This window comes from Melanostigma gelatinosum, assembly GCF_949748355.1.
Source record: "Melanostigma gelatinosum genome assembly, chromosome: 3".
Lineage (NCBI taxonomy): Eukaryota > Metazoa > Chordata > Actinopteri > Perciformes > Zoarcidae > Melanostigma > Melanostigma gelatinosum.
Window position 1 is genome coordinate 17187034 of NC_136636.1, and position 26132 is coordinate 17213165.

Genomic DNA, 26132 nt, shown 5'->3' on the forward strand with positions numbered 1-26132 from the left:
AAATCGGATTGATGTGAAGCACCGCCATCTATCGAATTCTAATAAAACAGAAACTAAAATACCTTTTTCATAAACCTACAGATCCCTGACAGGCTGAGTGGAGAAGGCAATCAGCAAATGTAATTTGGAAAACTTTATTACAGCCGAAACAGCAGGGACGTCTATATTAACATAAAGAAATCAAATGAGAAAAGGTCTCGGTGAATAAAGTAGCCTTAAAGGAGTCAGAGCCAGTTAATCTCTTTCTTTCTACTTCCACAAAGTAATTGATTTTTAAATAACCAGTAAACTGTAATGTAGAAATACATTAGTTTAAATCGGGAACTTGAAAACTCCCTTTCTATAATGTACTTTTCTATACAGTATGAAATTGAATGAGTGGAAATGCACCTGGATCAAGGTCAGAAGACCATTTCCATCCATTCAACTCCTTTTACTCGCGTCCAGCTGAGCTTGAATCATTGGAAACCACGTTAGCAACGACAATATAAGCTTAAACACAATCTGAAAAACTTTTTATTATTATGTCAATTACAGCAATGTTTTACTTGAGGTCATTCGGGATTTTTGTCTTTGTTCATCCTTAAATACATAATCTTGATTTTGCTGAAAGGCAAAACATGAAGATTTGACGTGGAAATTAAATTAGTTTCAAATCATATTGTTCAATTTACTTTCCCATAACATGCTACAAGCGCTTAAGCACAGCCTCCGGTACAACTGGATGTGGGTCAAGAGTGAGAAGGTGGGATGAGCACTGGAAAATATTAACTCTAAATAAGAAGCTTTCCATTGGTACAAACTCGACAAATATATCAACGCACAGAAACAAAAGATGACTTTGTCCTCAGACGAAACGTCGTTGAGTTAAGTTACTATGGTATGGCTCCTGAAAGAAAATAGACACATGAAACATCTTTGCACACATCCACTTACAACGGCCAAAAACACTGCTGCATTCAATTTATTTGAGGATTTGAGTTATTATCATGCATTATGGCATAGAAAAAAGGTGGTTCATGTGTCATTTTCCTGTGTCAAATCGCTTAACGGAAACAACCAACTCAGCGGTCTGTTGGCTGTAAAAGCTGTATCTGAGATGAATACTTTGCACCAATTTGGTGCAAATGACCAGTGTCTACGAAGGGTCTGAAAACATTCTATTATTCACCGTTCAACGAAGCCAATCTCACCGATCCAAGCCAGACATTTTGGCAGTTTGTTTTAAAGTGCTGGAAGAAACACTGGGCTGAGTGAGTGTTACTAAAAATTCTTTTCAAGACATTATTTTAGGAGACCACAACATAGCTTCAATCATTGTACTACTCGAATTAACTGCCGACGTCGGATAAACAAGAATATGAGAAACCAAGTAAAAACATGACATACGTGAGATGTATCCAAAGGAATCGCTGTCAGGCCACACACGCCCGACTAGAACCACACGCATACTTACCACACAGATATACAGTGTTCCTGAGGACCAGTTGTTGCCGTAGACTACTGCCATTTTCAGTTTTGTTTCCCAAACAAAAATATACCAGCTAGATATATTCTACAATATAATGACTACATCAATTTAAATCAAAACATACATACTTTGCAAATCATGTATAAACTGAAGTAGGTGCCCGTTGGGAGACATGGAAATTGGCTTTATCTAGTTGATGCTCTATTCTGCACATGCATGAAGAGACTCTGGAAACATCCACAAATCTAAACAACGAAAAATGGGAAAAATATAGAACGAAAGAATAAACTATTTCCCCAACCCTCACTGATACATGATTGCCATTTGCAATATATCAGCTTTCCAACATAACGGAGCCCTAATGTTACTGTTTTGGGTCAAGTAATGACTCGTATTGTATATATTAACTCATTGTCATTTCTTTTTTTTTGCAAGCTGGCTGAAATTGAGGCTCAGTTCAGTTCATAAGATAGACGGAAGATAAAGAGAGTTCCCTCCTTAAATCCAGCAAAGGCAGTTGAGAGACTTAATAACAGTCCCACCACAAAAAGGTTGACCTCAGTGCTGTCAGTGCCTTGATTAGTCCGGAGCATTGCCTGAGAGGTGAGATGAGCTCAGCAGTGTCCACATGGCTCACTTCATCAGCACTTCCTGTAACACACAAAGACAAACAAAGTTCACCAACAAAGAACCGTGTAGCGACGAGTCAAGACGGACCTGAGCACCCGGGCTTTAAATTCATTTGTTCTTGAATTCAAAATGCAAGTGTCCAACAGTCAAACTTTTATGAAACAGGATGTTAACCCGTCGCCTGGTGTTCATGCTGATATTATTATTGAAGAGCTTTATGAAAGAAACCATGCCGTTTATCTTCAAAAAACGATAATCAAGATTTTCAAAAGGTCCCTAGTTGTAATTAAATGTACACTAGCATGTACAGTGACACCAACAGATCTGCAGTAAGCTATTATTTGCCAGGCCAGTTAATGTGTCTCGCCCCAAAAAAAAGACAAAACGAGAGAGAGTCAAAGAAACAAACAACGCGCCGTCTCACCTGAGTCTCCTTTGGCTCTTGAGTTGGTGCTTCTTCTGTTTTCACGTCAACAGAAGGAGCGGCGTTGACCATTTGTAAGCTCCTGGTGACTGGACCACCTACTCTCTCCCTCATCCGGAGGGAGAAGCGCTCCTCTTTCTTCAGCTGTTGCGGCGGAGGCGGCGGTGGCGATTTGGCCTCGGCTAATCTCTTGGGTGCTGCCTCTTTGCCCACACGCTGCATTCTCATGGCTGGCCGTGGTTGTGCAGTGTCAGTGGGAGTGTCGGGGGCTGACGGGGTGGGAGGTAGAGACTGAACTTGGCCTTTCTTGGTTTTCTTGCTTACAGAGACTGGTGCTGGGAAGGAGGCGGGCCTCTTTAGTCTGCCCAGCGTGGCGGCGGGTTTTCCTTTGTTTGCCTGGGAGGGTTCAGGGTCTGCTGCTCCAGAGCTGCGAGCTCTGGTCTTTCCGAGGGGTTTAGGCTCCGGCTCCGTCTGCGATATTTCACCGTCCGAGGCTTTCTTTCTGAGCTTTGTGTTTTTATCTGCCGCCTCTTTTTTCACCTCCGCTAGACCCTTTCTGCCCCTTTTAACAACCGGCTTCATGGGACAGCTGACTGCCATGTGTTTACCGAGACTGGCAGGATAAGTAAACTCCCGACTGCAGTGGGGGCAAACGTTAGAGGCCTGCTCTTCTTCAACTTTGACAGTGGCCTTCTTTGCAGTAGTGGCAGCTTTATTCTTCTGTGAAATGGCCTTCTGGACGAGCTGGTTTTTCTTCTTACTGAGGGAACTCATTTTTTTTGTTTTACCATTCGTGTCTTGATTAAAGTTAAGTCTTTTTGGCTGACCCATTCTACGAAAAGGACTCTGGCCTGCAGCGGCTGCCGAGGGCGACACGACTCCGTTGGGACTCTTCACTATTTGCTTGAGGGGGATGGGGTTTTTCTTGGGAGTGTAGCGCTTCTTATCACTGGCACTGGCACAGGCCAAAATGTGCTTGTGCAGTTCGGGCATGTTGTCAAAGCTGTTGCCACACTTGGTGCAGCGTATGGCAGTGCTGAAGGTTTGTGGTATGTTGTGGGTGGTGAAGTTAGTAGCCGAGGCCACCGAGCCAGCATGGGAACGGCTGTGATAAGGAAAAGGGGGCGGTTTGTAACTGGGGTAGTGTTGGTTAATGCCAAGGCGAACATCCGGGGCTTTCGGCTTCCCTCCTTCTGAGGCCATGATCTTTATTGTAGTGTACAGCTCCTCATTGGGGTCCTCCGTCCCGTCCTCTGCGTGATTACCGTTAACGTCGGGCTCTTTTGCTACGTCGGTGTCACCGTGTGGAGCGGCTTCATCGGTCGTCTCCGGTGGCGGTGTTGAAGGACTGCTTTCCTCTTTGGCTCTGGATGGATCTGTGTAGTTCTGTGGCCTAAGCTTGCCACTTTCTACAGTGGCGTGTGAACACGTCTCGTTTGGATGCAAATCCTTTTGGTGCTGCTGGAGGTTACAGAGAAATGCAAACTCCTTGGAACAAACGGAGCACACAAAAATCCTGCCCACTCCGTGTAGCGCTGTCCGGTGAGCCAGCAGGGCTGGAGCGTCGCCAAACAGCTGCACGCAGAATTCACATTTGAAGGGCCAACCGGCAGCATGCTCAGCGATGTGTCCGCTGAGATCTTTGATGGAGTCGAACGGCTCCTCGCAGACGTTACACACAAAGGTCTTGCAGTATGTCGAGTCGACGTCCTCCGCCTCGGAGGTTTTGTCGGACGGTTTATCTGGAGCAGCGGGCTGAGGTGAAGAGTCAACCCCGTCGGGAGGGGCGTGATTCATAACGGGCAGCTCATCTACGCAGGGCTGAGGCTCTTCTTTTATCTTAACCTGAGGGAGGGATTGTAAAACCAGTGTTGGGGATGGATCATGAGATGCAGGAGGAGGAGATGATGAGGAAGATGAGGATTCTGGCTGGGGTGAGAGGGCAGCAGGAGTTCCCTCGGTTACAGAGTCAATGTTTTGGTTCATTTTGCCATTTGCGACGGACGATGCAGCCGGGGAAACATCTTCTTCCATAGCGGCCAGATCGACCGATGTCGGCTCAGGACGGCTTAATGACGGCGAGCGGTTATCGGGATCTTTAAGCGGAGTGTTCGGGAAGTCCTGCGGCTCAGAGATATGCTCCCCTTCCTCGTCTTCTTCACCAAACAAATTGTCCTCAGAGTCCGACAGAGGATTGTGTTCAACCGATCTTGGAGACATTTTTGGCGAGAGGACGGGAAGAGGTCTTTGGGCAGAGAAGTCCGACGGCTGAGAAAGAGGAGAGCTAGGCATAGCTGGCGGAGACGGTATCGTAGGTAGTAGAGGGGGCGGCGGGGTCGGGGATGTCACGCTGGAGTCGTCGGGGGAAGGGGGGTTCATGGTGACAGGGGTCAAAGAGGGTGGAGAGGGGTGGGCAGACTCAGTCGCAGTGCTTGGAGAGCGAGAATGGAAACAACTCAAATTTGCTACGGCAGAGGGGCCCTCCTCTCCTGGCAAAGGCAGACATAAATAATCATTCATCAGCACCTTTTCAAGCATGCTAGTGTTCGGCTTTCTCTTTTTTATCAGTGGCTGTGGGGCTGGACCTCCCTTTAACTCCGGCTCGACGTTGCTCTTCCGATGGAAGCTTAAATCGAGAGCCGAATCCCCGAGCACCTTGTTCGAGCTCTCCCTCCACCTGCTGACAGAGTTCGACAGATCCAAGGGCTGCTGATTACAGGAATTTCCACCGCTATTAGATGAGGTTTGGCCGTGCGTATTGTTGTCAGAACGGTTCAAGCTGTCTCCGTCTTCTTTGTCCAGTAGGCTCCCAGGAGGTGACTCACTGCGGCTTTCCAGCTTTGGCACCTTCAGGGCGAATGAGCTCACCCCATCGGATTTACAGCTCTCCGTTTTACATGCAGGACTGAGTTGTGGAGATGACGGGGGAGAGGACGTTCTTCTTTTAAACCGGCCTGAGGCCCCTGGCAGCTGCGTGACTGACAGCGGCGAGGCCAATCTATGGCTTTCTGTTATCAGGGCAATGGTTGATTTCTGAATGTCTTGTGTCTGGAGGAGCTGTTTGAGCTTCGGCGAGAGATAAACCGTTTTCTCTCGTTGAAATGCTGATGAATCGGCAGCTTGTTGGAACAGCCCACCCACTAACAAGTTAGACGAGGAAGACGTAGAGGATGATGAAGACGACGAAGAGGCTGCGAGAGATGCCGACTCCGTCTCCACTTTAAGGCTGGGAACAAACGGAGGCGTGGATGTTCTTCTTTTTGCTGCCGGCTGGCCGATGTTGGACATTGGCTTCGCCGCACCGGTTCGACCGTCCACCTTCAGCGCCTGACTGATCTGATTTGGACTGAAGATGACTGTGTTCAGACCGAACAGAGCCGCAGATCTGGAGTCCACCTCTATCACATCGCAGCTGCTCACCGAACTGGTGGACACAATCTTGCCGTCAATGTAGAAGCTCAAATTCTCAGAGATGTTTTTGGATATGTCAACTGCGTAATCATCCCTGTCTACCTCGTCTTCTGTGTCCGCACTGGGCACGTAGATGGGCGGAGGGCTGGTGCTCGGTGACTCATCGGGCTGCTGCTGCTTCTTCTGCACCGATGCCTCTTGCAGCAGCATGCCTTTCCTGCGAACCCCCTTTGGTAATAAGTGCCGTTCATGTATTCTACGTTGGTGTCGGCGCATGTTTGTGTGTGTGCCAAACGCTTTATTACAGTACTTGCAGGGATGGAGTTCCTTTGACTCCCCATTTTCATCCAATATAAAAGGGCGGTCAGCATAAGGCCCCAACTCCTTTCTCTGCATCTCAGAGTTGTGCAGAGGTACTCCAGTAACCTGGGACCCTATGGCTATATTGTGACTCGTCGGGCTGGTGCAGTCGGGACTCGAAGCATCGGTGTGCATCACAGGACTGATTAGAGTGGCAGTGCCTGCCAGAGAGCCGGGCCTTTTCTTAAGCCCACTCTCGTGCCGTCTCTCATGCCGCCGCCGCCCCACCTGCGAGCCAAAGGATTTACTGCAGTACCGGCACTTGAACAGTTGTGTTTGCTGGTTAGTGATGGCATGAATGTGTATGTGACGTTCCAGACCCTGTCTGGTGGAGAAGTGGCGCTCGCAGTGTTGACAGGGATACGACTCTCCATGGGGATCGTCCTCGAGGTCACCGTCGGGGTCTGGGTCAAGATCAGGATCAGGATCAACCTGTGGTTCTTGCCCCGCAAGTGAGGAAGACTCAGCCTTTCTCTGTGGATCTTTATGGCTTTCTTCACCGCAGGTCAGCAATGGGCCCGGCTGCTTATTTTGCATGGAATCAGCGGCAGGTAAACGCGGAGAAGTTTGCTGCTGCGCTTCACTCGAATCCTCAGCATCCTCCTCCTCTTCTTCCTCTTCCTCCTCCCCATTTCCCCCGTGAGTCATCACTGTTGACATGTCCTCCACACCGCTACGGTCAGTGCTTCTCATGGGATGGGTTTCCTGGAGTTCCTGTGCGGGCCCTAAGGTTGATGGCCCCTCGTCCTCCTCCTTCAGACCTGTAAACAATTTAGCACGAGTGTCAAGTATTGCTTTTACCTTAAACCATTTCAGGAGTATCTGTAAACAGTTAAAACTATTTTTTTTCAAATAGGCTAAGTAAGTACCTGAGACATGTTCATAAATAAGTGGGTGAAATATAAGCCAAATATCGCCAACAATAAGTCACCTTACCTTCTTCTCCATCCCACATCTCCTTGACGGTAGGTTTGGTTACGCTTGCTTTCTTGAATCCTCTCTCCAGCAGCTTTCTTCTGGCTGCAAGCACACACACAAACACATCTGTGTTAGACTTGATCAAACGCAAACAGGTTTAAGATGAAGTGTAAAAAACTAAAAAATATTAGTATGTCAAGACATTTTTATCCAGTGCTAGTTTTTCCCCCACAAATACTCCATGAGCAGACTTTTCCTCAAAAGATGCACGTATAAAAATGACATTTTCTAAAAAATAATTGTTATAACATGTTAAGAATATGGTAAATGTGGATTTGAGCATTATTATTTGTAAATAGTCGCGTACATTTCTGGCTAAATAGCAGGCTTTGGTTATTTATTGCAAACAAAATTCTAGTAGTAGGAGGGAAGCAAAGACTTTAATGTGACTTAAAAAAGGTCTATTTTACTGTTTTCACCTTGTGCTCAAATTACTACATCAAATCAAAGTGGGAAAAAAGCATAAAACAGCCTTGTATTACACTCAAAATCATGGGCTTGCATGCATCAGTGATTTAAAGGTTTAAACCACTGCCTGACTCAAGAGGCTTCTCTGGGACCTCATCATCATCGAGAGTGTGTCAACAAGGTCACCTGCCCTGGACTACAAAGCCTTATTTATACCAGAGAAACACATGCTGCGGGTCACTCATCTTGGTATGGTCACAGGTATTCTGCTAAATCTACCGCAGCAACACAACCATTCGTAGAAGTTCACCAGTATTTGGGGGCCCTAGTCTTTTCTGTCACAGATGAAGCTAGCTAGGATAGGCAAGCTAACTTCACCACAGTTAACTTTGCAGTACAGTACAGTACAGGGCTGCTAAAAGCCACAACACCGCAGCGTAACGAGATGACGTGTTCGAGGCTATTTCCTGTAGGGCACATAAGAAAGTTCACAAAAGCCACTGTAAAGTTAAAATAAAAACTTAGGACGCTTACATTTTGTTTTCACAGACATCTCAGGGGTGCCAGAGACTGATTCTACATGTTGCCTGTATATTTACTTGAATTTGCATGAGAAAGTCAGTCTCTGAATAACATTTACAAACATGTAACTGGTGCTGCATCGACACAGAGCTATCGCATTCTAGTGGTGGCTTGTAAAACTTCTGCAGGGTGTCTTTATCATACATTACAACACACTCCACAAGGCCCCCTATCCCGCATGCCAATGATTTACGGTGAATAGGTGAAACAAGAAGTGTCAAAAACAGACAAGATCAGACAGCAGATTCTGAATGCGTCTCTTTTGTTTTTAACTACCCCTCTTCCTCACGGTCCCGCTTTAACTACCCACAAGATCCATAAGATGGAAAGACTATGTCCAAAGTTCATACTGCGAAAACATGTAATTGTGACATAAAGCAGCCATGTTGATTGCATTTTTAACAATAAGTTGATACGTTGTAGGTTTTCCAGTTTTCATTAATTTGTTGAATACAGAATGTAACGTTGTTGAAAAGGTTGACGAAATGACGTTTCTGTGGCGTTATGTTCAGGTTGTGTTTGGATGTCTGAAGTCACGGAATGTTCCTGATATCAAACCGGACTATAACACAAACTACAGCGACACACTACGAAGAGTTTCACTGCCTTAACAGTCTTCTCATCACATCGAGATAATATGTTGTTTAATAATTTACTCCACACTGTTCGCGTACTCTGTTTCCGTGCTGTCGGACCGTAGCCGTTTAGCTTCATGCTAGCATGCAACACCCAAGTCTGACAACTCGATAAACCGGTTATTGTGGCCCCAAAACCAAGTGAACGACCATTCTAGACGCTCTCCGTGACATATAATAGCTATACGTTAGGTTGTTATCCAATACCTGCGCTCCAATTAGCCTGCAGTTGGATAAGGCAGCGGGCTAACTAGCCAAGCTGCTAGGCCATCACCAAGTAGAGGCTCGCCGATGGATGGCTTTCATGCTTTAGGAACTCAAGGAAGGTCACATCCTCGACACCGTCAGGACCCAGAGGAGGAGGAAAAGCAGCGAAAAGTTGCCCAGCTGCTCGTGTAACAGCTAAACGTGGGATCAAACGGGACCGAGTTGGCCGATCGGTCGTTATACTACTGCTAAACCTGCTCGCAGCGACGAGTTTCAGATCGGGTATTAAAGTGGAGAAAAGCTCCACACATCGCAACGGTTAACGTTAGCTCACACTAGCCTTCCTTCGTCTGTAGCTAGCTAGCGTTAGCGCCCCTGTTACAACTTCGACCGAGCAGTGAAGAAATCCATTTGTGGCTCAGTCGGTGCGGCGCGTGTGCAGCACACACGTCGGAGATCAAACCCCCCCCAGAGTACAAATGGCATCTCGGTTAATGTAAGTACGGCCTCACCTCGCTTCGCCCTGGGTGAGTTTTTCCTGCTCAGACTGCTGGCTCTTTCTTCCTCCAGTGCAGCTGTTATCTCCGGGTTGTCTTCCACAGTGTACCACACCAGCAGCTCCTCTCCCGGCCCGATAGGCTGCAACAATGAGAGATGAGGTCGGCCACCAATCACAGCTCGGCTTGCTGGGAGGCAAGGGGGATATTTGGGCCACTGTGCATCTTATCTTGTTTTAGGGCGGTGGGGGGTGGAATTTGACAGTGTTTTCACCATAGTCTGCAGTATATTCACCAATAGTGCACATTATTGGATGAATGTTTATTGTGGGGCATAGTTACCATAACTGCATTTAACCACTTTTTTAGATTTGCATGAATCTTAAATTCGTTAGAAAAGTATTACTGTCACAGTTTGTTTATTATTGGGGTTGTAGTTTGCAGTGGTGTTGAACTGGACAGCATTATAATGAGGTGTTTTTAACATTCATATGCGCACGTCATACAACGTGCCCCTGTTTGTATGACCTATAGGCTGCATGAATGCGTTGCATGACCTACCCTTAACACTTTGTAGTAAATGGCTTTGTTGATCTCCAGGGGGAAAAGATTCTGCTCCTCACCGGAGCGCGCCCAGTTCACGTATCGCAGCCAGTTCCCCTTCATGGGGTCTGTGGCGTCCACACACATCCAGCCCCGCGCTGGGAAGTAAACCTATAGGCCACACGTACAACTAAGTTTTAGTATGTAGCTCTAGATGAACTGGACAGAAGCACTAAATGGGGTGACCTTTACCCAAGTGGGAACTAAAACATAATCAGCAGCATTTGTCACAGCAATGTAACAAAGGTTGCTTTTTTATTTCCTCCAAAACAGCAGTTGTGCCTTGAGATGTTTGAGTTAATATTTCGTACAACTCTTACAGGTGACAACAGATTATGTATGTTACCGACATAATCTTGTGAAACTGTGGGAAGTAGGACTTGTTTTGCAGAGAAGGAAGAAAACGGTGCAGGGGAGGATTTTAGGGAACAACGCCACAAGAGCAGCCTGTAACGTACCTCCCACATGTACACGCTACTGGTCACCTGGGACCTTTTTTTCTTCTCTCCAACAAATGGGCCGAACCGCCGGCCTTTAGGGATGAACCGAGTGGCCCAGACACCTGGAAATAAGAAAAAGTAAAACCTCTTATACCCATTACATTTGAGATTTATATATTTTAGCATTAAATATGATACAATTTGTATTGGTTTTTGTTAGATTTTAAATGCATTTAGAGAGTTGTTTCACTTAAACAATGGTGAACCTTGAACTTAACCCTCAAGGAAGTGGATCTTCAGGATTGGCATCATGAGGCCGACTGAATTTTTGTTTTTCAAAAATGTTTTTTTTTTGCTTAGCCTTATGTACAGAACAAGTCCGTCTGCGGTAGGCGTGGAAGCCCTAACGTGCCAGTTTCAAAGAAGAGGAACTGACATAATGACATAACTAGCATTTAAATGCTCTTTTGTTGACATTATTTGATCATCCTCAAATCCGTTAAAAGTTCCTCATTTTTCAACACAGTCTAGTCTCACTGTCATTTGCTGCTGGAAGGCATTTTCAAAGTTGTACATCAGTGAAATGCAAATTGAAATCAACATGTTAAGAGAGGTTAAGTCCCTCCCCCATCTGGTGTCCCCCATGGGACCTTATTTTCGTAAAATAAGTTGTCTGGTAGTCAACTGCGAGAGACAAATTTTTTTTTTTGATTGTGCCATGAATTACAGATATGTTAATTATGTAAATTTAAGAGATCATTTTGCACGTCATTAAATTCACTCTTTGTCATAGGTTTGCCATAGTACCATATAGTTTGGGTTGAAACTCGTCACACATAATAAATGTCAACAATACAAGCTCGCCAGCTAGCTAGGTAATTCAGCTACATATGTTCCAGGCACAAATATAACATTATCTGACCCGATGTTTTTCTTCCAGCGAATCATGTATCAGCTGGGAAGCGAAAGAACGACCAAGACCCGTTGTTAGTGTGAACACAGCTTCAGTGAGAGACAACACGTATGCAACTTTTGCGTGTGAAGTCTTTCTAACTACGCATTTATTAAATTTATTTTATACGCATATACTTTCTTGATGTGCAAAATGATCTTTTAAATCAGCAAACATCATATGTGTAATTTATAGCACAATTCAAACTGGATGAAAGAATAATTTGTCTCTCAGTCCTGACTACCGTACATATTTTATCCATAATAATAATAATAATAACTTTAATTTATATAGCGCCTTTCAGGGGACCCAAGGCCGCTTTACAAGAGTAACAGTTTAGACAAACAGTCAGAAAAACAGAACAAGTAAACTAGGGGCCGAAAGCCTTGGCGAACAGATGGGACTTGAGGGCCCTTTTGAAGGCGTCCAGAGTGGAGATGTTGCGGATCACCGCAGGGAGAGAGTTCCAGAGGGTGGGGGCTGCCACACTGAAAGCTCTGTCCCCGAAGGTTCGCAGTTTGGTGCGGGTGGTGGCAAGCAGGCCAGAGTCTGAAGACCGCAGGTTCCGGGGAGGGGCATGTGGGCGGAGGAGGTCCGATAGGTACTGGGGGGCATGGGCATGGAGGGACTTGTAGGTGAGGAGGAGGATCTTGTATGAGATGCGGGACTTGACCGGGAGCCAGTGGAGGTTGATGAGGGTGGGGGTGATGTGCTGCCAGGGCAGTAATAAGGTCTCATGGTGTGGCACCAGAAGGGGCAGCACTTCGCCTCCCTGTGGTCTTAAAGGTAGTCAAAGGTTCTCCATACGGAATTCAGAGCATATCTATTGCCTCCACACGGCTCTCAACATGGAGACAGCTGAGCCACCTGAGGGAACCGGAGGCTGGGCGCTATGCTTCTGCATAGATACCGTGGGTCGGGGCGGTGTTATCAGACATAACCGCTCTCTGAGCGCAGTACAAAGCAGCGGCCATGAGCTAGCCAGTGGGGCACACCAGTGCAAACTCACATGCACTAAAATGCATGAGCTGCTGGCCCACATCGGGAGATTGACCTCATTTTCTGCTCAGGTAGCTATTAATCCACTATATCTTTAAATAGCAAATAGGGGTTTTCTGCTGTATCAATGCTCTGAATACTGTATACAGAACCTTTAATCGAGTTGCAGTTATCTAAACAGAATAGACATTCTTGTACTCACCGACGCGGCTTTGATTTGTAGCGGACGGTCCAAGACGCAAACAGTCGGGCAAACCCTTCCACACATGACCTGGGATTTCATCGAGGGTTTCCACTGTCCCTCCAATGATAGCCATGATCTGCAATACATGAAATGTTTTGTTATCAAAGCCCTGCAAGAATAATTATGCATGACATGTTGAAAATCAATACGTAATATACCAATTTTATAGATTGCAAGAAGTAGATATTTGTGTTCAGGTTACCAAAAGACAGCGGGCACCAAGTCTTAATGGAGCGTTATCACATGAGACGACAATTAAAGTGAGTGATCAAAAAGTAGCAGAGCACTTCCTGTTCATTACAAAGAATCATGACTGCATCTCAGTGAGGGAAACACACCAACTGTCTCATACTTTCCCTTGGAAGTGTTGAGGTTTTCTGCATGACACTGAAACATTGAACCAGATTAAAACAAAATCTGTGATTTATCTTTTAGAGAGGTCCCGACCCACTTAAGTTCATGACAAGAGAAAGCTGAGCCTATTGGCTTCATCAAGGTTGTGACATGCAATTTGAGTTTACAGGTAGAAAGCAAATTGAAGATACTTTCCTCTGCCTTTCACAAATATAGCAAATAAGAAGTGTAGCCTACACATGTGTTATTTAGGGCTCCAACTAATAAGTACTTTTGTTGTGAATTAGTTTGCAGGTCATTTTAAGATAAATTAAAGATGAATTGTCAGGAAACCCCAAAGATAAGTCCAGAGATAAGATGAGCACAGCGCCAAGAAAGGCTAAATGTGCTAAAATCAGCAGATAGTTATCATTTCTGCCTAAATGCATGTTGTGTAATTTACAGCAAGAGATGTGACATTTCAGATGAAATGTCTTTCCAACGAATGCCAAATGATCCCATGGTTCATTTATTCATTCAAGTATTTATGTGATAGATGAAACAGTCAATGTACACCTGAATAAAAAGCTAAAACGACGCAAAGTTGCTCAGAAAATGATTCAAATGACTTAACGATTATCAGAAAAGTCAAGCACATTTTCTCTTGATAAACGGATCAATTAAATGAACTTTCTTGCCTTAAAAACTGACTTTTCCATTACACTGCTATGCTTTAAGACCTTGGTTGTTTTCTGAAAGCTGACTGACCCATGTGCTGTGGGGTTTGGGCTCACACGCCACACTGAATAATTACGTAAAACAATATTCCCCATACCTCAACAGCGGATCTTTTGACCACAACGACTCCTACTTGATTTACTGATGAGGTATCATCTCAAAGGCAAGAATAAGGCTGACAAAGCTCATGCAATAAACCTCACTGTTAAAGATTCGTGGAGCTCGAGCTTGCATAGTCTATTCAACATCCTCTTTATTAAATAAAGGATCAAATGCATGCACTTTTTACCGGGCAGTTAATTCGATTTTTTTTTTCCTCCCTCACTATAATCCACTGGTGCTGGAATTGTGATCAGACATTTGTTGAATCCCCTCCAGTTCAAGCAACAAATGGAGAGATTTCAACGTAGGTGTGTGCGTAAAAGCGGATTGTAAAGCCGTGTGCCTCCATGCGTGAAAAAAAAGTTGACAAAGAAAACAAAAAAAAAAAGCCCGGGTATGTAACGCGTACAGCGCCTGAAGGATGCAGTTCATTGTTACCCTTGTAGGCGCACCGTCCGCTCTCCTTAATCTTCCGGATGCCGGCTGGAGCACGGTGGCTTTTCCTTCCTCAATGTTGCCTGTCGGAGGGTGGTTTTGGGGGTTTTAGGCAACTCACACTCGTACTTACCTGCTTCATGTGACCGGGGACTTGTGATTTTTGTACCTGCTTTCAATCTGCTGAAAATGGCGGATGGAGGATTGAGTCGAAAGCCTCCTCTGTAACTCGGATCGTGGTGTGTTGCATTTGGGGAGAGGCAGCCTGTCAGACCCGCACACTCTCACAGCGATGGAGCAGTAACGTGTTTTTTGTGTGTGTGTAGACGAGGAGGCTCCCTGGTGTCCTCTCTTGCAGGCAGTGGCTCCAGTCCTGTCCACAATGCAGCCTCACATGAAACCATGCCAATTAAGTACCTTGCTTAGATTGGTCTGTGAGCATAATGGGCCTGTAGGCTGGTGCCATCTGTGCGTGCATGAATAGCTAAAGAGAACTCAATAAAAGCAGGAAATGCAGGCTTAAAGGTGCTACTTAGCTCTCAACTTTATTTTTTATTTAAATATATGAAATGTTTCACCCGTTGAGTTGTTTATTTAATAATACTCTTCTTCTAAAACACCTACCAACTGATTAAAAGTGAGTACTTTACAAGTTCAAACCAAATGAGTGGAATCATGTCTGAAAAATGCTGCATAAGCACAGTTTTTGGTATGACTGAATTTAAATCAATTAACTCCTTATTTCACCTGGATAGTTTTAGTATCTTACTAAGTACTGCTTTCAAGGGAGTCCTACACATATTAGAAACAAGACAACAAACGCATCAAACTGTCTGTTCATCAAAGCAAAGATGACCCGCACTATTTTAAAAGCAAATGATTTTAGGATATGACTCACAATTTGTCACTCAGGAGCCAGTTTATTAGGTACACCTAGCTGAAACTGATGTACGGTAGTCGAATACAAACGTCCTGCAATGGAGCCTCCCTTCTTGAAGGTTATAATGTTCTGTTTTCGTGTTGATTGCACTGCATGGTCCTTTTGTAGAATGTAGTTTGTGGTGCTGTTGAACTGTTTTGCATGATACAGAGAGGTGTTTCTATCTCATTTATAAATATGATGGACACAATGTGTCAGTATAATACAGTTGTTTTAGCGTGGTGTACTTGGTCATTTACCTGACACATTAAAGTCCCGCAGAGATGTTAAAGGGATGCTGTAGCTGCCAGGTAAGAAACAGTAAAAGTAGGAAATTCTTTGATGGAGACAAATTCCAAATCTGCTCACAATATATATTATCATATTATGCAACACAGCCTCAATAGGGGGAAAACTAGAAAACATTGTAATTGCTTTCATGAGATGGACAAAACGAAAGTCTGTCTCTGTACAGAGTGTGTCCTCTGTAGGTTGCAGGTGTTGACACCTGAATTATCTTCAGTAGGATTCAGTTCCTCTTTGGATCATTTGTTACTTCTGTTCCCACATGTCACATTGTCTCTCAAAGGCCATGCTAGGTCACCATGACTGTCATCACCATGTCTGTGGCCACTAGAGGCTGCTGTGCTACCATAAACAGCTTGTGTCCTTGTCAGGTTGAAGTCTGTGCTGGGAGGGTTGAGTGCTGGCAGGTTAGAACAGGACCGACACACTCATAATGTAACTGTCAGAGCAGCACTACGACTGGCTGGCTGGCTGAGTTGTAACAAATGTGAGTGTATGTGTGGTCTACGGGTTTGATTGTTCCTCTTTCTGTGGCAAACTTAAAACCTTCTCTGCGTGGCGAGCAGGAGCAATCATGCAACGTGTCTCTGCATCTGTTTTGGTTCTTTCTTACACAAACCTTACAGGAACAAAATGTAACAATTCCTTCTGTTCATAAGTATGAAAGGATCTGTGTTACAACTTCTCACGGTGTGACCTCATGCCACATGAGGACACATAGCTCTTACTCTGAAAGTGTAGCAATCACCGGAGGGTACTCAGGGTTCTCATATCAATCGCATCTCCTGTTTTGAGTTTCCATTTCGTATTTATTTCAAAATGTACCTGTTCTTGAAAATCATATTGTGGAGCTTTCATGTACCTCAACTGCTTCTTTAGAGTCTGTAACCTCAGCGCTTGCGTCTCTTAACCAGATGTGCTGATTCATGACCACCTTTTCACAAGCTTTCACCCTTTCTTCTCAAGCGGTGCCACATTCTGTTGTTGTAAGCTGTTCCTTATCCTTGAAAGGCCCGACTGTTTGAATACTTCAACACACCTAAAAAGGTTGCCTATAAAAACAAGTATATGAATATATACATTGTACTCTACTGACTTTCCAAACACTACATAAAGATGCATATTGCAGTTGCGTAAGAGTATTTACACAGTTGTGTGCGTGTTTATAAAGCTAATCATTTGGGCACAACCCTTATGTTATAACCCCGGCAGTGATCTTTTATTTGACTGATCTGTGTGTTACTATCAGAGTTTTTTTAAGCAGTTATTACAGGAGTTGCTGTTATGGTGACAGATATTTAAGTGAAACGAAAGATAAGCCACCTCCATGCTCTGGTATTGGACAACCTGCCGAGGCTGAAACATCATCCTGCGATGTCATATTGATGGAAGTCTTCAGGAACAAAGCTCAAACAGCACATTATTCCACAGTGAAGTTACCATATTTTATTTCTTTAAGTGCCATTCATGCATATTGGGGAAGAGGGCGGGGTGGGCGGTGGTATCGACAATTCTAATAACACTTGAGTTATTTTACAGCACTAAACGAATACAAAGAGTAGCTGTGTCACCTCATTGGACAACAAAAGTAATAAACCGTGCAATAAACAAAAAGGACAAATAGGAGAAATAAAATACAAGAAATGACAAAGACGAAATAAAACAAAACAGAAAAATAAAACACAAACCAAATATATATTATCAACATTGAAAGTAGAACCATAGTACAGGTAAAAGGTAGTGTCACACAAAAAGCAAACGCATTTTCATCACATATATACAATATAGATATATACATACTGTCACCCTCTGATTGGACAATAACAAAATACTCTTTTTGCTCCTGTCTTTTGTGAATAAGACCCCCACCCCCAGCCTTGATACCCCACCCCCAAGAGGAAAAAAGGGATGATTGAAAAGACATATATGTACAAGCACAACAACACACCAGCACTGAATAAAATAGGCCCCAATCAGCAGTACTTGTTGGCAGTTCTCTCCCATATCGTAACAAGGCTTCTTTTTCTTTTTTTTTGTAAATCTTTTCATCTTTTTTTCTCCCAATGATAGTAATCTCTCTGGCAGGTACATGTCCAACGGTATTTAAAAACTTAAATTGTTTTTTGAAAAATAACTCACACAAGCAAACACACACATACACACTAAAAAATTGTGATTGTGATCCAGTCATTGTCTTCACCTTTTAGTCACATCTATTTGTTTTCCCAATGGGCTGCTGTGCTCAAATAGTAGCTTGTGTGTTCACGAGCTTCACCTGGAAGAACTGAAACGCGCTTCACTCTCACACCAACCAAGGACTCACAGGACGCTCTCTGTTGCAGGTCCATCAGAGTCCTAATGAAAGCCCACTCAAGCCTTTTCACTGCTGCCTTCAGCCGCGGTCCTTTGGCCCACGCTCACCTAAAAGAGTCATGATTTGCGTCACTTAACGGACTAAGAATTCGGTCTGAGCACTAATTGAGAAATTATGGCAGTTGAACAAAACTTTAAAAAAGTCATAGCTGAAATCCACAGGCGAGGAAATCCTCCACATGCAGCGGACGCTGGACATACAAATACGGACAACACGGAGCAGGAAGAAGCGGGTGTGGACAGGTATGATTGGCAGGAAAATATAAAAAAAAATGAACGGCAGTATAATCAGTTGAAAGAAGAGAACTGGACTTCATCTGCACAGTGCAGCTGTGGACGGTTTAACAGAAGCACTGCAGTAGAAAACTGGGCGGGGCTTTAATTTCAAAGAACCACGTGAGAGTTGAACGGGCCTTTTCTAACGATAACGAAAGACTTTATATAATGTAATAAAAAAAAATAAAAAAAAGTCCATGATTGTCATACAAATATGAAATCAAAACTACAGTGACCACTGGAGTCCATGGTTGCTAAACTATCCTAAAGAGTAGTTTGACATATAGTGAAACACACCTCAGAGGCAGATACCACTCTCACATCTGTACGGTAAACGTTTAGCTTAGCACAAAGACGAGAAACAGGAGGAACCAGTTCCAGCACCAATAAAGCTAATTCATTGACATGTTCCATCTTAAGTGAGCAACTCCACCTGGCCGAGAAAGAGTCACAGAACCTTAACACTAAGGTTTTTGTACGGATAAAAATGTTGATTAGTGAGCTTTAGAGGTGCTTGCAGGCAGAATTTGTCACCTTTTAATAAAGCCACGTTTCCCCGTGTACTCTGCTTTATGCTACCGGACACCTTGCTGTAGCTGCATATTCACACACAGGAGTGGTATCAATCCTCATCTAACCCTTGGCATGGAAGCAAATAAGCGTATTTCCCAAAATGTTGAACTATCCCTTTAAACGAGGACACAAGTGTTACAGATGCAAAGCACCATACACAGTTTAGCAGTACTGAAGCGGGGAGAAATGATTGAATAAATGAAACGAGCGAGCATGTGAGCGACCAGCTTTTGAGAGGTGCATTGCATCTTAAAAAACGGTTAGGATCAACAGAAGAGTGCAAAGGGATTTATTTCCCCTCCCAACAGTGTCTCTGAAGTTCAGCACCTGTCTGACTGAGGAGCCACTCGCTACAGGGTCCTAGAACCGCTGATCTCCCTGTTCCGTGCCTCGGAAAACAAACAAAAAAGTCTCAAATCTAGTCTTTGATCACTGTGTGCATCTGCTTTTGTGCTCATAGATAGCATAGAGACGAATGCAGCAATCAATCAGAGCCCTAAAATTACAAGAAAACCAGAACACACACACACACACGCACGCTCCATTTGTTCAAAACACACACAATCACACACATTGTATGAGTCACATTTCTCATTCCGTTATGATTGTATAATAGCAAAATCTGATGCCATCCAACTATCACAACAAAACATTGGGCAGTTAAAAAAAAAAAATGATCATATCTTTGTAATTTAAAAGTCAGAAGTGACAATAGACACCGAGTGTAGCATCGAAACTCACTTTGATGTACAACAGACTGCAACTCATCCTACAGATCAAAGATTTCCCCCGTTTCAAATGGAAACGTCTGATGCATATCCTATTGATCATTAATCAAATTATTGGGACATGAAGAAGCTTAAACTTCCATTGGTTTTGTTATTTTAAAACAATTTAACATAATTAGTCTACTAGCAATGTTTCAAGTCAGTGAGGTGGAAACCACAACTGTAAAAATAGCATACAGGCTCTTGATGTTTTACTTTTTACGATCACAAATATGAATCATTATAACATGTTTGCATACAATTTAAAGTCAAATTGTTTAAGGAGCGATGAGTTTGGCATGCTGGGATCACATCGGATCACATCGGTTGGCTATGAAAACAGATGACGATACTTCTCCCTCTCACTTTCTCTCTTTGTTTAATATCAAGCCTGCTTAAACATTTAACACCCTGTTGAAAGTTATTGTAAACCTTACTTCACCTACCAATCCAGCCACAGTGGGGCCCACTTTCTCCCAAAAGTGACCAACGAGCACCATCACATTACTCACAGAGACGGCCTGTGTTTCTTTAAAAACAAAAAAATAAAATCTTTTTTCATTTCTTTTTTTTTTTCTTTTTTTAAAGAGAGATAAACTCATCCAAGAGGCAGCTGAGGCCAATGTCAACACGAGAAGAATTACAAGCTGAAGACGTCGCTCAAATCACATAACAGTTACGGAGCAGGGGGTCGGGGGGAGAGAGGGAGGGGGTCGGACTTTGGAAGGCTGCTGGCTGGGGACGGGCAGAGGGCTGGCTGAGGAGCATGTGGTTTGGACGAGAATGTGTTCTACTTGTCTCTCGACAAGTACATAAGCAATCGCTTTAACATGTCCGACTAAATATGATTGTCTTCAAAGTAACATTTTCTAGTTATGTTTTGCTTTTGTAAAAATGTCAGGACTCTGAAGTCTGTCTTTCTCCAAAGCTTGTCAAATGTCCTTCTGCACTCCACCCACAGTGGCCTCCTCCTCCTCCTCCTGCAGCCGTTCAGCTCAGCCTGGCTTCCTCTGGCTTCCACCTCCTCTCCTCGCTCCCTTTCGCTTTGCAAAAGGAGGTCTCGGGGCTAGACAATGGAGTCCCAATCAAAGTCATCCTGGATGTCATCAGCTGGCATGCGATGCATCTGGAAGTTTCTGGTAGGTATCATGTGCTGCTGGTTCATCTGTGCATGGTGTCCTGGAGAGAGAACAGACAGAGTCAGATCCACCCAGCTGTTAAGCTTTGCTAAAAAGCTGGATTTAGTGAGTTTATTCATAAAAACGTGAATATAAGTTTTCATAATGTGCTGCAAGTAGTGATGTTAATCATGTCTTTCTCTGAGTCTTCTTGTCACCTGTCATCGTGGGTCCTGTGCTGCTCATGGGGGGCATGTGTGGATATCCTGGCGGACCCATCATGGACATGTTCTGTCTGGTGTCCATGTAGAGATTTCCTGAAGAGACAATCAGAACAAGACTATATTTTAAGCCTCAGTTAAACCAGGAAATGCACCTCTTGAACTCAAGTAATGCATCTGATATACAGTTGCTACCCACAGGTGAAACATCGTGGTCTATATACTATTATCGACATGGCTGGGTCATGTTTTGTCTTTTAGCTACACTGTATTTATCACCTGTGGCTCACCTCAAACAGAAACACGAGTGTGTGAGTAACTCACAGGGTTTGTTTATTTTTATTTATTTTTTCAGACATTACTCTTATCTTTCGTTTTTTTCCTGATGAATTACAGAACAATTTGATCTCCTCAGGCCTGATAAAATAAATAAATCATTATGTGGTTGAACTGGTTACAACTGGTAGACATGTGCAGCCTGTAATGGAGGGTTGCAAGTAGACATCGTTTAATTTTAAGGGGTCACAAGCCTAAAAGGTTGTTGAATCACTGACATGAGCGGCAAGCAGAGGTTGTGTACAAAAAGACACTTAAAAAGGCACTTAGAGAGGGAACTGTAGGTGAGATCAATTCATCAGACAATGGACTTGTGTATTCATTATTTCAACCTTTTTTTGCAGTTGTTTTGAAGTTCTGTTTACTGTAAAATAGTATTTTCCTCAGAAAGAAAACCAGATACAATGCCAACATCTTTGCAGATACATTGGTTATGTAGAGGCAGAGAAACAGCTGCTCTCCTAATGATGATGAACTACACGCATTCAATCAAACATGAGGTGGTAGGGTTAAGGAGCAGGAGTTTAACCTGCGTTGAGGTGCTGGCTGGGTTTGCTGGGGTGCATGGAGCCATGACAAACAGTAGGCTGCACCGCCCCTTGTGGTTGGATTACGCCGGTGCGGGCAAAGAACTGGTTGATGGACGAGCAGAGGTCGGCGATCTGGATGGGTTCCAGGGTCCAATTGTTCAACTCCGCTTGCCTCATACTCTCTCTCAATCCTAAGGGCCACACAACACAGATTTGTTAGCATCAGAGCTAGTGACGGTATCAGTCTGCACTAAAATGCCTTTGTGACAATGAAATGTATGAAACTGCACCAGCCGACTGTTGGAAGAATATAAATTGAGCAAATGAGAAACTAATTAACAAAGACAAGGATAAACTTTGGTTGCAATATATATTCATTACGTCAGTAACCTTCAGTGGGTGATATTTAAAAAACATCCTACCTTGCAATCCTAGACTGTAATTGGATAAACTGACCTGCTGAGCTCAGTGTTTTGGTAATTAAACTTGAAGGCAGTGTTATTTAATTGAAGAGCTCAGTTTAATTAAACTCGTAATCAACTCCACAGTGTCAACACTTCAGCACTCAATCAAAAGCTGGGGCAGTACTGTGCTGTCAGCTCCTGCCTTTACATCTTTTGTTTCTTCTGTCATCTAGAAAAATCTCAATCTGGAGAACATATAAATCAAATACATTACATTACATTACAATTACTCGTTTGATATTTGTGTCCAAACCGCACCTTGGAAAGGTGAAAGGTCGACATCAGCCCAGTTATAGCTGCTAGCAATACGACAGCTTTCTTTCAGTGCATCCAGATTTGGGTACCAGTCAGACAGTAAACCTGCAACACACACACAGCACACTATCTGTAACATTTCAAGAGAAGAGACTTTAAGGATGAAGAGAATTCTGGTCTCGACACCGAGATCACTCTTGGGGGACAAATACAGATTTACTCCGAATTACTTAATTTACGGACAACTGCACAATAATTGCTGCTGTAATTGTTACAAACTGTGGTTCAGGTAATAAAGGCCAGATGATGCATTTTCACTGTCGTCACATTTTTTGTAGCTGTGCAGGCAGTCGCGTCGCCGAATGAATGAGAAGGCAGCATCAAATAGAAGAGGTGATCAGGCTCTAGAACAGTTAAGCTCTGTGTTGTGACCACTAGGAGGAGCCAGCCCACCCTGTAACAGCTGCTGGAGTCACTGGATGCAGCATTGCTTTGTTCTCACAACAGCACGGATAATAAATCAGGTGATGATTTACTGTTCAGCACCTTTACATTTCCATAGCACATAACAATTTCTAAACGCTTTACGACTAAAAATGACAAAAAATGACAAAAATGATACAAAAACCCCATATGCAGCTGTGGTCTCTGCTGACATGTGTCTGAGTGATGAAGATGAGGAGGAGAGAACAACACGGCGGAGACAATGACAGACAGAGGGTCTTACCTGGGTTGCAGGCCATCTGTTGCTGGGTAGGATGGGGCTGGTGGGAGAGGCTCTGATGCGGCTGTCCGTGTTGCTGCGGGTGCTGGCTGTGCTGCGTGTGTTGGGAGGGGTGCGCCGTGTGTTGCTGTGGGTGCTGGCCGTGGGGCGGGTGCTGCGATGGGTGCTGGCCGTGCTGGGAGTGCGCAGCGTGTTGCGGGTGCTGACTGTGTTGGCTGTGCTGGGCGTGTTGGTTGTGGGGGCCGCCGTGCTGCGGGAGGTGCTGTGCGTGGGGGGAGCCGTGGCCAGGGTGGGCTTGGGCCGGATGGGACAGGGGCACCTGGCCACTGTTGGCGGGGTGGCTGTTGGGTTGGTTGTTTGACAGGCTGTTCTGAGTGCTAATGGTGCCACTGGGGGAGTGCTGATAGGAGCAGGAGGTGTGGGACTGCTGGGAGGAATCTGACGGGATGCCCATCAGGCCTGGGAAACAAAACACCAACACAAAGCTCTTAATCGTGCGGTAACAGATAGTCTGTAACAGATATGTCGATTGACAGACAATTGTGATTATCAACAGTTTTGATTGTTGATAGTGCTGCAACTGACCTTTTAATGTTGATTAAATTGGCAATTATTATTCTAATTTCTCAATAAGTCGATTTGTCTAATAAACAGTTTTTTCCGTTAAACGTCTTTTTTTGTGTTGATATAAAATCAGCAAAAAAATCTGCAAATTCTTACACAGAACAAGGTAATGGCCTCAAATGATTATTCAATCATAAAATTGTTGCAGATTGTTTTTCTGGAAAAAAAGCCTCTTGTTTGCAACACTTCTCAATTTTGAGAATTTGCTACTTTTCTCCGTTTCTTCTCATTGTAAATCGAAGATATTTGGGTTTTGGATTACAGAAAAAGTCATTAGCAGACGTCACCTCTGGGAATCACTGAATGTAAAAGTAATTGATTAATTGACAATCAAAATATCTTTAGCTGGTGAAATGAGACTCCAGGTTAGTACTCAAATACGTCAGTTTCCAGAATGAGGTGCGTTGGTAAAATGTGCTTCAGGATCGTCAAATATAAAAACAGCTACTTCCATATTACAATAACGGGATCATGATTGAAGGAATACTTCACCCCCCCAAAGGACCATTCGTATATATCAATGGCTCACACGGTGTTACCTTGAATTTGTGAGGAAAATTTTGTCTCAATGGTGAATGAAGACTCAAAAAACAGAGAAAACTCTTGATGAATTGAAGTAAACGTGGGTCGCGTTGACAACAACAAACTATATAAAAACATCAGTTTAAAAACGTACGACTCGTGCCGTATAATCCAAGTCTCATTTATCCGGTTCCACACTGCTTCCCAAACACATGCATCTTCCCTAAAACCTTGCTATTTAAAAACACTCCTGCGTTAACAGTCTCACGCTTGCGCAGACGAGGTACTCGTCTATGCAAGTACCGTTTATGTGGCGTTTAAAATAGTAAGGTTTCAGCGAAAATTAAAGATTTATTTGTGAGTTTTTAAACTGATGTTTTGATGTAGTTTGTTGTCGTCATTTACTTCAATTCATCAAGAATTGTCTCAGTTCTTAAGAGTCTTCATTCCCCGTGGAGGCAGGCGAGAACAAAATAAATATTGATAATCAATGTAAAAATGGTCGTTTTGCAGGTGAAGAATTCCTTGAAGTAGTTGTACACTTGAGACGGACCAGCTGCCATTTTGTTGTGTCTGGTGATGACTCAGCATCAGTTGTGTCTCCAGCTACACAGCTCTGGATCGTCTTTGACCGATTCATTGTGCCGCTGCACGGCTCTTAAAACAGACATGACTGGAACATGGACATCTGCACACCCAACTGCAATCATCCGAGTGGCAGGGAGGGGTCTTAAGGGGCCCTGTCCTTCACAGTTTTGGCACAGTAAACCTATTTCACTGGAGTGCTTTTAGAGCCGACTCCAGCCCTGCACCTCCACAATCGGCACGTAACACTCACTGCAGGGGTGACAAAGGTGCATCTCTTATCGGCACAGAAAGCCCATTGTCCAACCAGGGAAATACAGAAAGCAATTAACGCGGCACCAGAATAATAATGCGAGCTCATTACCTATTATCAAAGCCAGTGAATTAGCTCACTGTCTACGGCGGCAGAGTGTGAAATCCTCTAGCGCGATTATTTACGCTTTTTAATTGCTAAAGCTTGTCCGACTAAGAGATTTCACTTTTATGCGCATAAAAAAAGGTAACAACTTTGAACTAATGAAACATAGACGATAGATTAAAGGAGAGGAACTCTTTGAAAACATTAGCATGAAATGCATTTGATTTGTGAAAGTAGGTTATACACAGAAAGCTCGGTCTACTTTGCGCATAACCTGCTTGTCAAGTGCTCTTTGTTTATCAGTCAATCAGATTACAAGCACAAAAATAAAAAATAAATGCATTTTGTTCTGCGGGGACTTTTGGAAAGCTGTGCTCTATCCGCTACGATGTATTATATCGTGCACATTCCCCATCATTATGACAAATGAACCTCAAATCCAGCAGGTTTGACCTCCTTCACTCCTCTGATTGAAACACAGCCTCCATGAGAAAACATCTCAAACGTGACAACAAGACGCAGACAACTTTCATGTAATTTGAAAGATATAAAGCAAGAAGGCTGGCGTATCAAATCTGAACGAACCATTAAATGAATGCAGTAACATCTGGTTTTACATCCGCTAATGAAATATTTAAGACGTGAACTCTCAGACTCGGCTTTTGAATATGAGACATTACTCTGGCAAAAGACCATGAAAATACTCAGCCTGTGCAATACCTGCTTACTTCA

General features: G+C 43.8%; 2 protein-coding genes across 3 annotated transcripts in view; both read right to left on the bottom strand.

The window, feature by feature from the left end:
- Positions 1-511: 511 nt before the first annotated feature.
- Positions 512-9741, bottom strand: prdm2b (PR domain containing 2, with ZNF domain b). Of its 2 annotated transcripts, none has more exons than XM_079265448.1 (4): positions 9619-9741; positions 7233-7316; positions 2526-7057; positions 512-2122 (listed from the first exon to the last, which is right to left on the bottom strand). In XM_079265448.1, the coding sequence occupies exons 2-4, from the start codon at positions 7249-7251 to the stop codon at positions 2105-2107; spliced, it is 4569 nt and encodes a 1522-aa protein (XP_079121574.1). In that variant the 5' UTR covers positions 7252-7316; positions 9619-9741; the 3' UTR covers positions 512-2104. The 2 variants fall into 2 exon arrangements, with proteins under 2 accessions (XP_079121574.1, XP_079121575.1); XM_079265449.1 differs by having other exon boundaries at positions 7228-7316; positions 9619-9661.
- Positions 9742-17586: 7845 nt separating this feature from the next.
- foxj3 (forkhead box J3) overlaps positions 17587-26132 on the bottom strand; it is a 68284-nt gene continuing 59738 nt past the window's right edge. The window contains exons 8-12 of the mRNA XM_079296209.1: positions 23315-23770; positions 22591-22692; positions 21868-22059; positions 21000-21098; positions 17587-20842 (exon numbers count right to left, since the gene is read on the bottom strand). Of these exons, the coding sequence (XP_079152335.1) occupies positions 20730-20842; positions 21000-21098; positions 21868-22059; positions 22591-22692; positions 23315-23770 (962 nt within the window). The 3' untranslated portion in view covers positions 17587-20729. The remainder of the gene's footprint in view (positions 20843-20999; positions 21099-21867; positions 22060-22590; positions 22693-23314; positions 23771-26132) is intronic.